Source organism: Macaca mulatta, chromosome 5 (genome assembly GCF_049350105.2).
Source record: "Macaca mulatta isolate MMU2019108-1 chromosome 5, T2T-MMU8v2.0, whole genome shotgun sequence".
Classification (NCBI taxonomy): domain Eukaryota; kingdom Metazoa; phylum Chordata; class Mammalia; order Primates; family Cercopithecidae; genus Macaca; species Macaca mulatta.
The window spans coordinates 64199986-64219759 of record NC_133410.1 but is presented as its reverse complement, the minus strand read 5'-3'; the positions used below and the strand labels follow the sequence as shown (position 1 = coordinate 64219759).

At 33.4% G+C, this 19774-nt stretch overlaps 1 protein-coding gene across 3 annotated transcripts in view; it reads right to left on the bottom strand.

Moving 5' to 3' along the window:
• LOC720405 (UDP-glucuronosyltransferase 2A2) overlaps window positions 1–19774 on the bottom strand; it is a 63925-nt gene that overhangs the window by 28444 nt on the left and 15707 nt on the right. Inside the window, exon 3 of one of the 3 annotated variants that reach the window (XM_028848539.2) lies at window positions 18918–19547. The exons of 1 other annotated variant lie outside the window; for it this stretch is intronic. In XM_028848539.2, coding sequence (XP_028704372.1) covers window positions 18918–19547 — 630 coding nt within the window. Of the gene's footprint in view, window positions 1–18917; window positions 19660–19774 lie in introns of those variants that run through there. One more of the 3 variants, XM_078003513.1, reaches the window with a different exon arrangement.

The following is a 19774-nucleotide window of genomic DNA, read 5'->3' as shown; positions in this document are numbered from 1 at the left end:
TAATAAGAACCATATATGACAAACCCCCAGCCAACATCATACTGAATGGGGAAAATCTGTAAGCATTATCCTTATAAACTGATAAAGACAAGTATGCCCTCTCTCACCATTCCTATTCAACAAAGTACTGGAAGGCCTTCCAGAGCAATCAGGCAAGAGAAAGAAATAAGAGGCATCCAAATAGGAAGAGAGAAAGTCAAACTTTCCTAGAAAACCCCAGAGTCTCAGGTCCAAAGCTGCTTGAGAATAATAAAAAACTTCAGCAAAGTTTCAGGAAACAAAATCTATCTACAAAATCACTGTCATTCCTATACATCAACAGCAAAGCTGAGAGACAAATCAGGAAGGCAATCCCATTCACAATTTCTAAAAAAGAATAAAATATCTGGGAATAAATCTAGCCATGGAGGTGAAAGATCTCTACAATGAAAATTACAAAACACTGCTCTAAGAAATCAGAGATGACACAAACAAATGAAAAAACATTTCATGCTCATAGATAGGAAGAATCAATCTCATTAAAATGGCCATACTGTCTAAAGCAATTTAGAGATTCAAGGCTATTCATATTAAACTATTAATACCATTCTTCACAGAATTAGAAATAAAAAGAAAACTATTTTAAAATATATATGAAAACAAAAAGCCCCCAAAATCAAGGCAATGCTATACAAAAAGAACAAAGATGGAGTTATCGAGTTATCCAACTTTATACTACAGGGCTACAGTAACCAGAACAGTATGGCACAGGTAAAAAAACAGAAACATAGACCAAGGAAACAGAATAGACAGCTCAGAAATAAGGCTACACAACTAACAACCATCTGATCTTCTACAAAACTAACAAAACCAAGCAATAAGAAAAGGATTCCCTATTCAATAAACAGTGCTGGGATAAATGGCTAGCCATATACAGAAGATCGAAACTTGGACCCCTATCTTACAACACATACAAATATCAACTCAAGATGTATTAAAAACATAAATGTAAAACCTAAAACTATACAAACCTAGAAGACAACTTAGTCAATACTATTCCAGACATAGAAAGAGGAAATACTTTATGACAAAGATGTCAAAAGCAATCACAACAAAAGCAAAATTTGACAAACGTATCTAATTAAACTTAAGAGCTTCTGCACAGCAAAAGAAACTATCAACAGTAAATAGACAATCTACAGAATGAGAGACAACATTTTTCAAAGTATGCACCTGACAAAGGTCTAATATCCAGCATTAATAAGAAACTTAAACAAACTTACAAGAAAGAAACAACATCATTAAATAGTGGGCAAAGGACATTAACAGACACTTTACAAAAGAAGACATACATACAACCATCAAGTATATTAAAAAGTTAAAACCTAAATACCACTGATTATTAGAGAAATGAAGATTAAAACCACAGTGAGATACCATTTTATGTCAGTCAGAATAGCTTTTATTAAAAAATCAAAAAATAACAGATGCTGGCGAGGTTGCAGAGAAAAGGAAACACTTATATACTGTTGGTAGAAGTGTAAATCAGTTCACCCATTGTAGAAAGCAGTGTGGTGATTCCTCAAAGACTTAGAAAGAGAACTACCATTAAACTCAGCAATCACATTATGGGTATATACCTAAAGGAATATAAATCATTCTATTACAAACACACATGCATGTGAATGTTCATTGCAGCATGATTCACAATAGCAAAAACATAAAGTCAACCTAAATGTCTATCAATGACAGATTGGATAAAGAATGTGTGGTATATATTCATCATGGAAAACTACACAGCCAAAAAAAAAAGGAATGAGAAATTTTTTTGGCAGGAACATAGATGGAGCTGGGGAGAGAGTCATTATTCTTAGCAAACTAATGCAGACACAGAACATCAAATACCACTTGCTCTCACTTATAAGTTGGAGCTAAACAATGAGAACTCATGGACACAAAGAGGGGAACGAGAGACACTAAGGCCTACTTGAGGGTGGATGGTGGAAGGAGGAAGGCGAACAGAAAATATAACCATTGAGTTGTAGGCTTAATACCTGGGTCTTGTAATAATCAGTACAACAAACTCCTGTGTACCACATGACATGTAGAACAAACCTGCACATGTACTCCTGAACAAAAAGGTTCTTTCTAAAAATAAAAATAAAAATAATTAACATATGAGTTTAAAATAGCCAAGAGAAATTGTAAGAAAAAAGTTATGAATACTTACCTGAACGTGTATCAAGTTACATAACAAAGTAATAATATAATGTATAACAACACAAAGATGTGAAATTGGCATACAAAAAGTTAGAGATCAAAATGTATTTATAGCTAATATGCCAGTGTATTGCATACAATTGAGAAATGGGGAAAATATGAATTATTGAATTAATGATCTGAAACAATTCTTAACTACATAGAATGTAAAAGAGAACTGTATTTTTATGTGTAACAAAACCAATTACAAACTCACTAAATAGGTTTGAAAAAAATTGTTATTATGCATTATCTATATAATAGACACAGGGAATCCATATAATGGATACAATATACTGAATGAATAATATATCTTCATATTATATATGCATTGCATATTGTACTGCCAATTCTTAGTCTACAGGTTCAAAGGTGAGGAGGGCATGTATTGAAGATTTCATGTGTTATGAGCTTCAATTCTATATATGGCATCCAGACAATGGGATGCTGCTATTGTCTAGCAAAGAGAATGACCCATAGGGTCAACAGGAATATAGAGGTTCAAGGTCCTCAAACACATTAATCCAGCAGTCCACATCCTATGTCTTGACTTCGGCGTAGGAGATTCCCTGACAAAAAAATTGCTAAAAATTCAGCATAATTTATAATTCCGCTAAGCCAACAATTAGGTCTTGCCTATAATTTTCAACACAGTATACCCACTTGTTATGGGTCATAAGGGTCTTCTAAAAGTTGTCATGGATGTGTTCTGCTTTATATTGTGTCCTGAGTTTTACGTGTCTGAATTAATTGAAATTTTCTACCTTCTGTTACTGAAGGCAATAAACACAGCTAACAGTTACATAATTCTTATAATTATTATTGCTTCCACACTTTTCAGCTGTTGATTTGGCACAAGGTAATTCATCCTCTTCCATCTGTTCCTCATGACAATTCACCAAAAATGAAAATTGCAGTAATTGTGATTGTACTACATGCCAAGTGATACCACTACCCCATTTCTACCAGTAATGTGGTCTTTACAGCTACCTAGCCTAGGATTACTACAATGTAACACTCTGTTTTGATTCCCCAAGAAAGAAGCACTGAAAAAAGAATTTGAATACAAATAATTTCTTTGAGAATCATCCCGAAGTAATACCACAAAGGCAGTGGATAAAATGGGGTAGGGAAAAGACAAAAGCCAATATGAATGCATTACCAAGTCACTTGCCACTGCAGGAAACTGTGCATACATGTAAAAAAATAGCATAATATTTAACAGAGTAGTTTATATAATTTTTTTAAAAAATATAAAATAACATTTTATGTTATTTAATGATAGATACAAAATGTACAAAGAAATATAACAGATGCAAAGAACTGAAGTCACAGTTTTAAAGGGCAAATGAGCAGCCAGGATATAAAATTATATTATAACGTTTAATTTCTTCAGATGGCTATCAAATGGATTAGGATTTATCTCATGTAATGTGTAAAATTATATATGATACATTATTAAAATAATTCAAATAAAACTTTTGAGATGAAGGTAGAAAATTGAGCTTAATGCTTTTATATACAGATTCATTTGAAAGTAAATTAAATAAAAGTAAAGACTTGAGCAAAAGCATTTCAGAAAATACAAATCAGAAAAATAAAGATTTTACAAAATTAATGCTGGCCAAAATGCCCAAAACAAGCACCTCAAAGAAGTATCTTATATATTGTGAAATATAACAAAAATATGTAATTTTCACAAATTATTTTTCCATGAACAGTATGAACTCTATTATTTCCTCATTTATTTTCTGTGTAATTGTATTATCAATTACTGAGAGAGGACCATCATAATCTCCAAGTGTAAATGGGAATCTGTCTGTTTCTCCTTTAATCTTCATCAATTTGCTTTCTTTACTTTGGTCCTCTTAGGTACATACATATTTGTGATTATTATGTCTTCTTGATGAATTAACACCTTTACTTATAAAATGACCTTTATTCTCATAATAATCATTTCTCTGAAGATCTACTTTATCTAATATTGATACAGCCACTCCACCTTTGCTTTACTGTTAGCATCATAGGTATATTCTCATTTTATTTTTAATCTTTTTCTTTATGAGTTTTTTTAAGATAGAAGAGAGTTTAGTCTTGCTTTAAAAAAAAAATAATAATCCAATTTGACAATGTCTAACTATTGGTGAGGGTTGTGAGCACTTTACATTTAATGTGATTATCTACATGTTTGAGTTGGAATTTATGATTTTGTTATTTTTTTAAAATTTATCTCATCTCTTTTTTTTTCCTTCCTACCTTCATTTTTATTAGTTGAACACATTTTATGATCCTAGTTGATATTTTTATTAGCTTATTAAATATTCTTTTTTTGCTCTACTTTTTTGGGGTAGTATGTAAAATTTGCAGTTAGTATCATTTTTAGCATAACAACTTTACAACAGTATACATCCTATATTTCTTCCCGGATTTTGTGCTACTGTTGCCATACAGTTTACTTCTATGTATTATACCTTCAAAATACAATAAAAAACAGTAGTTACTATTTTGGTTCTAAGCCATCTTTTAACCTTTAGTAATATTAAATAAAAATTGTAATGCCTTTTTTATTCATTGACTTATTTACAATTTTTGTCTTTCATTCTTTTATCTAGATCCAAATTTTTACTAGAGATCATTTTTCTTCTGCCTTTAACATTTCTTCAAGAAGTGGTGGTCTATAGAAGATTAATTTTCTTGGTTCTCGTAGCAACAATAAAAAAATCAGCCTTTATTTTTAAAATTATATTGGCTGGGTATTACATTTGCTGGGAATATATGTATTAATTATGATAATTTTAATTTATTTTAGTACTTTTTAGGTGTAACTGCTGTTTTGTAGCTTGCATTGATTTTAATGAGAAGTCTGTTTTCATTCTTTTCTTTTTTTCTTTGTTAGATGAAGTATTTTTAAAATTTCCCTTCCATTTTTCAGGTTTTCTCTTTATCACTGTTCAATATATTGATTATAATGTGATAGAGGCATTTTATTTTTCTTTTCACTTTATTAATTGAGCTTCTTGGATCTATTCATATATGGAATTCACGAAATTTGAAAAATTTGGGGGCATTATTTATTGTAATATTTTTTTTCTGCTGATGCTCCTTCCTTTAGGATCTTGAAATACTATACGTTAGGATGCTCTGTTTATTTTGTGGGGAAGGGAGAAGTGATTATTTTTCTTTGTTTTCCATTTTGTATAGTTTCTATTACTATATCTTTAAATTCTTTTTTCTATGTTGTGTCCAATCTATAAATACTATCCAATGTATTTTTAATTTTAGATATTGTGCATTTCATCTCTGGTAGTTTAATATAGGCTTATTTTTAGATATTTTATTTTTCTCTTTATATGCTTACTTTTATGTTCTTTTGGCCATACACTATTTTTTTTTTTTAGGTCTACACTTTATCACTTATGTAAATTTAAAATTTACTTACAGAAATACAGAGCAACTGCTAAGTGGTGTAAAGATGTATCTTTTCAAAAGTCCCAGGCAGGAAGACTTAAAAAATCAGTAAACAAATATTAAAATTAATTAAAGAGTCTTGCAAGTTGTCCAACATAATATCAAATTACAAAATTCAATAGCATTATCTAATCCAGATACAACTACAAAATGTTACAAAATGAGATGTTTAGAATTGCAACAAAAACTATCATCAGAGTTATCTTAAAGTTACTCAATAACCACAAGCTATTTATAACAGCAGTTTTAGAGTACTTGTCTACTAATTCTATCATCTATGTCATTACTGTGAACTTATCTATTTAATAATATGCCATTTGTTGCTGTCACTTATATATTTATGCTTTGTCAAATGCTTCATAACTTTTTTTCTGATTTTACCTTGTTGGATACTGGGCTATTTTTTAAAAAATTATTTTAAATATTTGGACACTTCGATCTGGTAGAGAGATATTTGTAATTTCATCCACTAGGGCTTGCTTTTAAGTTTATTAGATCATATTCTAACATTTTATTTCAGAGTAAATTTTATTCCACCAAAGAGGCCATACACATCTAAAGACTCTGTTTTGATGTTTGGAGACTTTTAACCATGGTGAAAAAAACTACGTACATATATATGATTTTTATGTATGTACATATATATGAAGTAACTATTATTGGACCACCTACAATTTCTAGTGGTTTTATGCCCTGTTTCAGTAGTTTCCTTAAATGCATGTGCAGATCAGTATTCCAAAACAGACTTGAGGATACTTATTGGGTAAAATGTTCACTACCTGGGTGATGGGATTATTCATACATCAAGCCTTAGTGACACTCAATATACTCTGATAACAAACTTGCAATATACGCTTGGAAGCTAAAATAAAAGCAGAAGATAAAAAATAAAATACTAAAGAAAGCTGGTCATTTAAAAAATTTTCATTATTCCTTTTATACTCATTAATTTGAATTAAGAGATAGCTTGTTGCTTGAATATTTTATTTATACAGTATAAAATAAAATATTAATGAATTTTATATGTTCTATTAAATCATACTGATTATTTATTTGGTGTCTCAAATTGTCCCAGATTTTGGAAACTTCTTCACAGTAGTTCCTGTATTCTTTTGACATGGCTCCATTATTTCTGAGCACTTTTGACTTTTTGGCATTACTAGATAGTTTAGACTCAACTTCTGTTTTCACTGCCTCAAACTTAAAATTAACCATTTCTCCAGCAAATGATATTTTATTTTATTAGATAATGGCATATAAAACTCAAGATGTACATTTTAGGTCAATTCATTGTTACTGGGTTTCACATATTTTCAGTGGACAAAGAGAGAAAATATATTTGCACGTACTGACACACACATACACATTTTCTATTCTCTATTTCTAAATCATTTTTAACAGTAAAAAACCTTTGCCATAATAACACAATATTTACCTATTTGATAAGCCTTAATAAACACATGAAATTTGTTTTAGAATTACTCAGAGATTTGTAAAAAAATCAAATTTACTGCTTATGGAAAAATACTTGTCTGATAAATGAGTCTCTTAACAGCATTGAAACAGTACTACTAGACTCATACTACATACTATACTAGTACATACTAGACTCATATTTTATTTTATGTATATATTATAACAAAATTCCAAATAATAAATATTTTTTCTTCCAAAGATGGAAGGAAGGAAGGAAGGAAGGAAGGAAGGAAGGAAGGAAGGAAGGAAGGAAGGAAGGAAGGAAGAGAAAGAAAGAGAAAGAAAGAAAGAGTCTCCGAAGGCCAATTCAAACTGTTCAGAAAAGGACTGAAGAACAAATATATTTAAGGTTCATAATCACTCATGAATACAAAGGCAAGTGTTCCTATATCAAATTATAAGCAAATTGTAATTAATGATGAGAAAGAAAATATGAAATATTAGTATCACATTGAAATTAACTCAAGATGGAGGGACGGATAAATAGAAAATTTGTAAATGTCATAGACAATATTAGCGGTTAAAAAGAGAATGGAGAGAAAAATATTAAAATATTATTCAGTTTTGCATAGTGACCCTTTATCATATATATGTTTTACAAATATTTACTTCCATTCTACAGATTGGCTTTTAAGTTTGTTGATTGTCTCTTTTGCTGGCCAGAACCTATTAAGATGGATATAATCCCACTTGTCTGTTTTTACTTTTGGTGTTATATCCAAGAAATTATTACCAAGGTCAATGTCAAGAAGCATTTCCCTATGTTTTTTTCCAGGATTTTTGTGGTTTTAGGTCTTTGGTTGAATATTTAATTTGTCTCAGGGCATCAAAATGTCCACATTACCGAAAGCAATCCAGATTAATGAATCCATATCAAAATCCCATTGGCATTTTTTAAAGAAATAGAAAAGACAAATCCAAAATGTATATGGAGCCATAAAAAAAAAAAATAGTCAAAGCAAATTTATGCAAGAAGAGCAAAGCTGGAGACATCACACTCCCTAATTTCAAAATACTCTACAAAGTGACAAGAATCCAAACAGTATTAAAACACACATATAGACTAAGGGAATAAAATGGGGAGCCTAAAAGAAACCCACCCATATATGGTCAGCTGGTCTTTCAACAAGATGTCAAGAATACATGATGAACAAAGAGTAGTATCTTCAATAAATGATGCCGGGAACACTAAATATCCACAAGCAAAAGCAGGAAATTAGAGCCTTATCTTAAACCACACCTCTTCAAATTTGATGAAAACAATCCTTAAAACTTAGAAAAGAGAACTTTTTTGAATTAATACAAATGGTTATATATTTAACATAAGTTAAATGGGAGGAAAGAAAAAGTGTTTTCTTTAAAAGCAAATATATGAATGATCCAGAATGTCCACTTCTACTTAATACTAAATGCAAAGTTTCAGCTTACAAAATAAAATACATGTGAAATGCCTAAAAACTGAATAAAAGAAAAAAGACTGCCATAAACTTTACATGCTATTATGGTCTATATTGAAATTCAAAGGAACCTATAGCCACTATTAAGTTATAGTCTACACTGAGAGAGACAATCTTTCAATTTACTTCAACTATTAGTCTCAAAGGAGATTCATTGACTGAACCCAAATTGATAGCAAAGAGAAAGGGAGCCAGGTGATACCAGGTGATACATGGTTACACTCTTCTCCTGACTATGTTAAAGCCACCTTTGTCATTTCCCCAGCACCACAAACCATAGTTTTTTTCAAGCATTGCTATTCCCTCTCCTTTAAACCACCTTCATTTGAATTTTGCAGATTCAATGATATTCATACATTCTACTCTGAGCTACTACAAATGATGGGAATATTAATACTCCTCCAAGTAGAAAGGGAGCCAAGTGGTACAGTCAATAACAGTAGCTTCCTAGGACTTTGAATAGCATTCATTCAGGAAGTGTACTGCAAAGGGTTTACTTTGCAGGTCTTGATGTCTCAGCTTGTACATTCCCAAAAAAGGTTCATGTTCTTATATTCAAGATGGGCTCGTACCCGTCTCCTAAGAGCTGAGTTCCAATCTTTTGGAATACAGTGCCTAATAAGAGGGTTTTGTATATCTGAGGTCTTGGTCCACAGTAGTTTAACCAGATAGTTTATGTTATCAATGTGATTTACCATGATCACCAGTTTTTGCTCTGAGGGTCTGGAGTCTGGGTAGCTGAGGTTAGTCAAACAGGCTCTAGACATCTGTGTGATTGAGCTTTAACAATAACCCAAGACATCAATGTTCAGGTAAGCTGGTTGATAAAACTGCATCCTGTCACACATATCCTTGCTAGGAATATTAAATAAATCCTGTGCAAGTCTACTGGAAGAGGACCCCTGCAAGCTTGCAACTGATCTTTTCTGGGCTACCCTTCATGGGTCTTTTCTCTCTCCTTATTTTAATCTGTATTATTTTGTTATAATAAACCACAACCATGAGTCTAGCAGCTTCTGAGTCCTGTGAGTCCTTCTAGTGGATCATCAAGTCTCAGAGTAGATGCATAAGAACAATCAGTAAGACATTGTGAATAATTTGGTAAAACAAAATTTATATTATCATTGCAATAGAAATTTCTTTGTAAAATATTTTTTCCTTATCTTGAATGTACAACTATAGTTAAAATTCCAAAATACCACATGAAAAATAATTTACTGGAATTTATTTCTCATATTTAAATGTGACTTTAAATTACACGATTAAAGATATTGAAGATTATATTAAAATATGTAACTAAAATCCAGCCATATAGATCAGAGCTCTAAGTTTCTATTCTTGTAGACATTTGTCTTTCTCTTTGTTTTAATGAGGATATACCAATAGTAATAGCTCCATCTGCAGTTCGCCACTATATATTTTTTTTCTCCCGCAATTTTTGACGTAGTTGGAGTGAGGCCATATGCAACAGGGTCTTTAAGCAATTTCCCTCTTCCCAGATTTGCCATGCAGTATCTTTATTCTCTATAACTCTCCATTCCTACCTCTTCCTGGTTACACTCTTATCCTGACTATGTTAAAGCTACCTTCGTCATTTCCCCAGCACCACAAGCCATAGTTTTTATCAAGCATTACTATTCCCTCTCCTTTAAACCACCTTCATTTGAATTTTGCAGAATCAATGATATTTACACATTCTACTCTGAGCTACTACAAATCAATGTGAATATTAATATTCCTCCAAGTAGAAAAGGGTTATAAACACGGAATTATATAATAGGCCTCTAAGAAAACCCCAAGGAATGCAAATTAAAATGAGACACATATTTTCAACAGTCAAACTGGTCACAAAATAAAAACTATTTATTACAGCCAAGTTGCCAAGGATGTAGGAAAATTATATATGTTTTATTATGTTAGTGAAGTGGTATACAGACCCTAAAGATGAAACCGTGAATGCAATTCTATTGCTGGAGGAAGTCCTAACTTACCAAGTCTCCAGCACACCCACATTCACACAACACACAATTACACTCTATATCAATTATACATATATTATATATATGCATACATGTAAGAATTATTACACTGTGGTGTGTGCTAAAGAATACATGACTAAGTGGCAGAGTTAACAATACTATTTACATGTTATTAATAACTTGAATCTGATTTCTGTGATAGGATGTCTTAGCTCTCCAGATATGGAACCACTGACATAACATTTCTATTGTTCTCTTTCTTAAACTATGACACTACTTTCTCATCTGAAAAAGAGAATCAGTGATACTTGTTTCAATATCAAATGCTCCATTTTTCACTTCCTATTGGCATCTTTTCTTTGGAAAAGCAAAGAGCTAGGGCTTGAGTGAATCCTAGAATCACAAAGATACCTATACAATTTTAGGGAAATCAATTATGTGGACTTTGGAGGTAAATAGATCTATTTCCCATATTTTTTTTTTCAAAATGATGTTTGTCAATGAGAGAGTTACTTAATTTTTCTCTTTTTTTATTTTATCATAATATTTTATAAATATATTGTGAAAATTAGTAATAATAATCCAAATGTGTAGAAAAATGCTTCAGTGGAGAGTTTAGTCATCATAAATTTTAATACTAAACTGAAGATTATAGCACCAGCAAGTAGACTGTCCACAGATTTACTGCCTAATCATCAATATTGAGAAATAGTTTAGTTATCTTTCCAAGGTGTATAACAGAATATACCAAAATATAACAGAATGAAGAATACTATTTGAGATGAGGGACCATAACTTCAATATAGTCAGATATTTGTGTATCTAAACCAGCCAAGCAAGGAGAGGAGTGTGTACATGGGCATTGCTGGATGTGTCCACTAATTATCCCAGCTGATAACCTGAAAATGAGAACAACTGTAGCCACTACATCAGGATATTTTGGGAATTTGAAGACTACTGACATGCTACTAGGTTCCACTGATGTTGGGATACTAATTTTAAGGAAGTCACAATTGAGCTAAAAACAAAGATTGATTGAATTCAATTTCTATTTTAACACAAGGCTACCACTTCACACTACCTTTAGTTGGCACTTTTGTCAAGAAAAGACAGAAAATATGTGGAAACATGGATTCCAAAATAATGTCATTAAAAGGACAATAAAAGCACCACAATTTGTATGAATCCAATAAATACCACATTATAGTTATTAGTTTTTACTTATTCCTAAAATTGTTCACTTATATGATGTATATTTTTATCTGTATTTTTGAGATTCACAAAAATGAAAGATCTATTCCTATATGTTTATTTGTAATAACAAAATGGCTTATGAATTCAAAGATAATTACATTAAAATAAATTTTTAAAAGGTTCAAGTTGTTTTGCTATAAATATAAAAGAAATTACAAAATAATCTGATTCGCTACCATGAAGGAAGAGGGAAGGCATAACATGTAATGTTACAAAGCTCAAAAGAACTAGGTTTGGGGGTTAATAAGGGGCCTGTATTAAAGATAAGGTAAATTTTTTTTCCACAACTAGGGAAATTATTTTTTAGTTTATGTACAGCACCTTTCAGAGTCAAAATTGAGTTGCTGATGATGCCAGTACACCCACATTATGATTTCTTTGAAACATCCAGTGGCTTCATCATTTAGGCCAAAAGAGTACAATCTCATTGAGGACAATTTCTATTTATGACCAACTAAAAACAGGCAGGTGGCAAACTTTTTAAGCATGACAACAGTAAATATGGAAATCAGCCTTAGTGAATATATTTTTAAAAATAATTAACTGACCGGGCATGGTGACTCACGCCTGTAATCCCAGCACTTTTGGAGGCAGAGGCAGGCAGATCACGAGGTCAGGAGTTCGAGACTAGCTTGGCCAACAGAGTGAAACCCCGTCTCTACTAAAAATACAACAATTAGCCAGACATGGTGACGGGAGCCTGTAATCCCAGCTACTCAGGAGGCTGAGGCAGGAAAATCGCTTGAACCCGGGAGGCAGGGGTTGCAGTGAGCCGAGATCGCACCATTGCACTCCAGCCCGAGCAACAGTGTAAGACTCGGTCAAAAAAAAAAAAAAGTAACTATATTTAAGACAACTTTTTATTTTTAATCAAGGAATACGTTATGCACTAGAGATTCTTGATGGCTTACAAACCGGACATGGGTGACAATTTAATCTTGATGTTAAAGTCAAAATGATAAGAGAATGTAGTAAAAAGTTCACCAAAGAAAAGTAAAAGAGAGTAAGAATGAAGAATTAGAACTAAGAGGTGGGAGTTATTCAGCCTAAGTATCCGAAAAGGTCTGGGTAGTGGCCTTGTTAGAAAGGAATCCCAGAGAATGATTGATATGTTAGTTACACACATAACATATCTGATGAAACAAATCACACTGTACACTTTATGTACTTTTTATCACATAAAAACTATACCTTAATAAAAACAATACAGATCAACAAAATGGTTACAATGAAAATAAATAACAAAAAGAACAATACCAAGTGTGATGACAATGGAGAACAGCTGGAACCCTAGTATATGGCTAGTAGGTTTACTAGTGTGTATAACCGTTTGGGAAACTAAATTTTAATGGTATCTATGACCTGTCAATTCCACTCTCTTTTTTTTTTTTTTTTTTTTTTGAGACGGAGTCTCGCTCTGCCGGCCAGGCTGGAGTGCAATGGTCGGATCTCAGCTCACTGCAAGCTCCGCCTCCCGGGTTCACGCCATTCTCCTGCCTCAGCCTCCCGAGTAGCTGGGACTACAGGCGCCCGTTACCTCGCCCGGCTAGTTTTTTTGTATTTTTTAGTAGAGACGGGGTTTCACCGTGTTAGCCAGGATGGTCTCGATCTCCTGACCTCGTGATCCGCCCGTCTCGGCCTCCCAAAGTGCTGGGATTACAGGCTTGAGCCACCGCGCCCGGCCTCACTCTCAAGAATATATCCAACAGTATAGCATACATGTATTCACCAATATTAGGTACAAGAATGTTCAAAGCAGTGTTCATCATAAAGTGGCAAAACCAAAATATCCTAAATGTCAATCAGCAGTAGAATGGATAAATAAAATGCAATATATTAATTCAATATAGACTCCATATAGCTATAAGAATGAACACAACATATCTACATGCAACAACTTATATGAATTTCAAAAACATAATATTAATCAAAATAAGAAAAAATACAAAGGAGTACATAATGTGTGATTCATCTATATAACGTTTAAACTCAAGGAAAATTGATATATGGTATTAGAAGCCAAGAAAGTGTTTACCCTTAGATAGGAGCTGTAGGGACTGATAAGCAGAAGAAGGAGGAGTTAGGGATTGCATTCATGTTTTGTGTAATTAATTTGAGTGCTGGTTGCAAGGGTGGGGTTATTTCGTGAAACTTCAATGAGCTATAAAGTTTAGGATTAATGTTTTACAGAAAGATTACACAAAATTTTAAAAACCCGGCCGTGTGCAGTGGCTCACGCCTGTAATCCCAGCACTTTGGGAGGCCGAGGCGGGCGAATCACGAGTTCAGGAGATCTAGACCATCCTGCCTAACACGGTGAAACCCCGTCTCTACTAAAAACACAAAAAATTAGCCGTGCATGGTGGCGGATGCCTGTAGTCCCAGCTACTCGGGAGGCTGAGGCAGGAGAATCGCGTGAACCCGGGAACCGGCGCTTGCAGTGAGCCGAGATCTCTCCACTGCGCTACAGCGGGGGCGACAGAGCGAGACTCCATCTCAAAAAACAAACAAAACAAAACAACGACAACAACCCACAACACTGATCGCAGGAAAGCTACATATAAGAAGGAACTGGAAGGCTTCTGTGAGGAAAGATTAACAGAAAGCTCCAAGTTTTCCAGAGAAAGAGTGGGAAGTAGGGTATGAGAATTAGAGTTGGGATAGGAAATGAAGAGAACCAATAAATAAAACACTGTGCCCAGAAAAGAAACTATAGATGAAATACAAATAATACATTACTGTGATTAATCTAGTTCAGTTCCAGACAAGTTGGTTAGAGGGGGAAGGTTAAGAGGCTATTTTTTTCTTAAGTTAATTGGGGTTCATTCCAAAAATAAAAAGTTGATTTAACAACTGATAATCACTTTATATATTTTACCATATTGGCAGAACAAAGAGAAGAAAAATATAATAATTTCAACAGACACAGAAAAACATTTGATAAAATTCATCATCCTTTCACGATGATATTTGAACTAAAAAGAAAAAGGGAGATTCCTCAATCTAATAAGAGGTATCTAAAATTAGCCTAGAGCAAACATCGCACTTAATGGTAAACAATGAATGATTTTCCATTGACATCTAGAACGAGACAAAAGGCCCATTACCCTCATTTTTATCTTATATTGTGCGGGAGTGTCTCATTAACTGTTAGATTTGTTTTCTTCATGGGCTGGGGTAAGGTAACATTAGATCTAAGAATCCATCTGAAATTTATCAGCAGGAAATGCTTGAGGGGATGGATACTCCAGACTTCAGGATGTGCTTATTTTACATTGCAGGCCTATACCAAAACATCGCATGTACCCCCTAAATATATACTACTATGTACCCACAAAAAAGTTTAAAAATAAAAATAAATTTAAAAAGAGGAGTAAGGATTAAAGTTCAGATTTAAATTAAATATTAAAAGTCAAAAAATAAAAACGAATAAATAAAATATATCAGCAGGGAAAGAGAGCCCAACATAGTACTGACAGTGAAAACGAAATTATACCAGCCAAGTGTCATATAGCTTATTACTGGGCTTTCTGCTCTCTTGATCTACAGGGCGCTGGGATGGATGGAGACAGACTGGAAACCCAAAAGACCCATGCAAAATGGAGTCATCCAGTTTCCAGTTGCCTTACCTGTCTAACCATTTTCACTACAGTGTTCAAGGGCTTAACCTTTCTATTGCTGCAGCAAAGGCTAGTCTCAAATTCTACAGTGAGAACTATCTATGTGCTGTACAGCAGATCTCTTAGAAGTTGAGGAAGAAATAAGGTTCAGAGGCCAGGCGCGTTGGCTCAAGCATGTAATCCCAGCAATTTGTGAGGCCAAAGCGGGTGGATCACTTGAGGTCAGGAATTTGAGACTAGCCTGGCCAACACAGTGAAACCTCGTCTCTCCTACAAATACAAAAATTAGCTTGTCCTGGTGGCATGTCTGTAATCCCAACTACATTGGAGGCTGAAGCAGGAGAATCACTTGAACCTGGGAAGCAGAGGTTGCAGTGAGCCAAGATCCGCCACTGCACTCCAGCCTGGGCAACAGAGTGAGAGTCCATCTCAAAAAAGAATTTTAAAAATAAAAAAGAGAGAGAGAAAGAAATAAGATTCAGTTAAATTTGATAGTGCCATGCGGAACACTTGGCCTGCCCAAAATTTATTAATAGATTTGCTTCTGGATATGAGTAGCAATGATTTTCATAATTCCTGATATCCCTGTTCCCTTAGCTATTAAAGGTATTTTTAAAATGTTAATTGTTTTACTCATTTCATCTGTCACAGTTAAGACTTCCTCACTGATATAGAAAACAAGTGTCTTAACTGGTGCAATCAAATGTATCCTTGTACTTATTCCGATGTCCTTCAAGACAGAGTTTTTCTTTGTCACAATTTAACATGTCATTTCTCTAGTCTATTTTTCCTACACAGAACTGAAGAACAACTACTGTAATGGAAACTCTACAAAAATTTGACATGTTGATAGCTTTCCTGTGGTCAAACAGAATTATGTAAAATTGTGTATCTGCCCTCTTTCAATATCAGTTTACAGTTAGCAGGTGTTCTTAATGCTTTGAGAATGTGATGGCAAACAAAACACAAAATGTGGTTTTACCAGTTCTTCACAGTATACCTTAATTTGAAATAAAATATTCAAGGCAGTTATTTGTTGTTCAGATATGTTTAGTAACATAAGAAGCATGAAGGATTTCAGTAAATAGGATATTTAATTTCTGAAATGATAGAATTTCTGAACCTAGATTATTATTCTGTAAAGGTGAGAAGTTGGGAACTTGCTGTTTTACAAAGTCTTTTTCACATTTATCTAATTGTTTATGGCTTCCTTTGAGAAGGAAGGTTTAGTACATACCAGAAACCATTTATTTTTTGCAAAGTTTTTTGGCTACTTTCCATTTACAGAGCCCTATGGTCATGTAACTAGGGTTTTATCATTGCAGGCTTCCTAAGTAGTTTGCTGTAAATAATATTTAATATAAGTTTAATTCTTTATAATTGATATGGAATAGTCACAAATGATGCCATATGATCCTCCTAACGAGTATACTGAAATTTTTAACCCTATTTTAAAGAAGAGAAAGCATTGTGACTCAAAAGTTTCAGCTACTTGTCTGAGATCACAGTTAGCAAGTGGAATCGGAACCTGGAGCCACACTTATTTTTCAGGATCCTTCACCTTCTTACTTTTTGTATGTCTCTTATTTAAGGTGTATAGATTGTTAACTCATTCAGTAACTATAATAATCACTATCCAATACGTACCTGGCTAGTGACAATTATCATAGAACACATTTCAAATGTCTTGAAACATACTCATGTGAATCATACACCTAAATTAAAAGAAAAATGTGGTTTGAAGGCATACAAAATCTGAAAGCCAGAAAAAAAAGGAAATCTGGTTAGATTATGCCTTAAAGGAACTTTAAAAACACAGAATTATAAAATTTTAATTACCTCATCTTCAAAAATAAACTCAAATTTTATTTACTTGCATATGTTTTTTATATGGTATATTTAATATCTTTCCTCCAGACAAATTCTATGAAAAAGTTGAAAAGTTTTTGATAAAAAATTATTGCAAGAGTTTTGCAATATCAAGAGGAGAAAAAAGAGACACACAAATACCACTTGTGAAAGATGAGAGTAAGATCAAGTGAGTTGATGAGCATTCTTGTGTGTATGGCTTGCCACAGGTCTTTATACTTGTTCTTACCTACTCCTAAAAGGCTTTTCCTCCAGGGATCTTATGAATTCTCACTTTCACTTCCCTCAGGTCTTTGGCCTGATGTCGTTCTTTCATTTGATACTTTCTCTGCCTGCTCTATTTAAATATGCAACCTCACTCTAAGAACTATCCGTTCTTCTTACTTTATTACATAGCATATATCACAGGTTAACATCCACATATTTTATATATTTATTTTATTTATTGGTTGTCTCCTCTCATTAGAATGTAAGTTCCATGAGATAGAGTAGATAATTTGATCTGCTTTGCTTATTGTTGTATTCCTACCACTTAGCCAAGTTGTAGGAACTAGGTTGGCATTCAACAAATACTTTTTTTTTACACAAAGAAAACAAGAGAGAATGAACTAAGAAAAGTAAAAATGGAAGGCAGGCAGGCAAGAAGGCAGGAAGGAAGCAAGGAAGGAACGAAGAAAGGAACGAAGGAAGGAACGAAGGAAGGAAAGAAGGAAAAATGGAAGGACCAAGGGGAGTGAGGGGGAAAGAAAGGGAAGTCAAAAGGTATGTAAAAAGCCTTTCACATTACCTCTGCAAGAAAGTACCAGTGGTAGCATCATCTTTTAATTCGTGCTATTAATTAGTGTCCCAAGTACTAAGAGATCTGGAGGCAAAACCATTCAAGAGAGAAGGAAATAAAAATAGGGAGGCTCATAAAAGTCAGGAAAAATAAGTAATATAAACAATCAATCAGGACTGGCCTTGATGGTTAATATTATCGTGCTTGATTCTCATAAGGAATGCTTCATGAAAGGAAATGTGAGGCTGGCCACAGGATAGACAGAAGTTAATTTGAGACATGGTGCCCAAGTACCCAGAGAAGTGTAAAGACAGACAGTGAGAACTAGAGTAGAGTGTAAACTCTGGTTTTCTATTGCCTGATTCTATGCTTTTCAAAGCTTTCTGCAGACAAAGAAAATAATGAAGGACAAAGGAGGGACAGTAAGTCATGCATCACCTCGAAAATATTTGCCAGGGTATTTTTGAGTAGTGTTATAATGTATCCTAATACAGGCACTTTCATTTATATTTTGAAATTGATTTATACATTGAAAAGCTATTACCTCAATAGACACAAAGTTGTTTGCATTAAGAGAAAATAGCATACATATTAAATCCACCATTTCATTTTTAAGGATTTGTTCAAAGAGAATAATCAGGGAGTTGTTTATACAGAGATATTAGAAGTCCATTATCTTCAGCTCAGCATATGCAGTGGAATGGAAATCTTTTGCCGTACAACAATAAGCACAAATAAGGGATGTGGAGTCATTAAAAAGAGAAAATTTTAAACTTACCTAAAATTTTGCTATAGTATGAATTCCATTCTCCCCAGTAGGACTGAAATATATAGTCTTGCAGAGAATAAGATATCATATTTTTAATCCTTTCACCAAAAGTCATCTGGTCAGTGAGCTCTGACAAGGCTGCCGGTACATAGGAGACCGGTGCTGGGATTTTCCCACAGTGTCTCTCCACTGTTGATGCTGGAGAGAACCTCAATGTGTACACAAATGGAATTCCTAATTTCAGAGCAATGAGATCACCACAGATTGTTACTGGGTCTGCTACTAACACTTCAAAACCACCTTTCTGAAGTCTTTCCATTAACTTGGGGTTGTTTAGTACACCATCACAGATTTGCATATTAATTTGAAAGAAAGTGTCTAGAAGGTTTCCTAGTTCTTTGTAGAAAGCCCATATTGTGAGAGGAGTTGGTCTATGGTCAATCCACAGCATTATCATATGCTCAATTAAGGAATCTACATTGCTCTTCTTGTAGGAAACAGGTATCACTTCAAAATTCACAGGAGAATCAGGATTGGAGTTGATGAATAGAGTTGCTGATGAAGCCAGTACAGTCACATTGTGATTTCTTTGAATCAACTCTTCTAGAATAATCTTAATATTTAACCAATGGCTACCATCTGTAGGCCAAATTAACACATTCCCACTTAGAGCAATTTCAGTCAGAGTCAAGTTAAAAACCAGCATCTGGACAAACTTCTTAGGCATGGTGAAATCCATTATGGAAACCATCCTACTGTAGGTCCTTCAAGATGTAAAAAAACAAAACAAACAAAAAAACTTCAAAGTACATCTAGGTCAATTTCTAAATAAAATAATACTTAATGCGATGGTTACACTCAGTTAT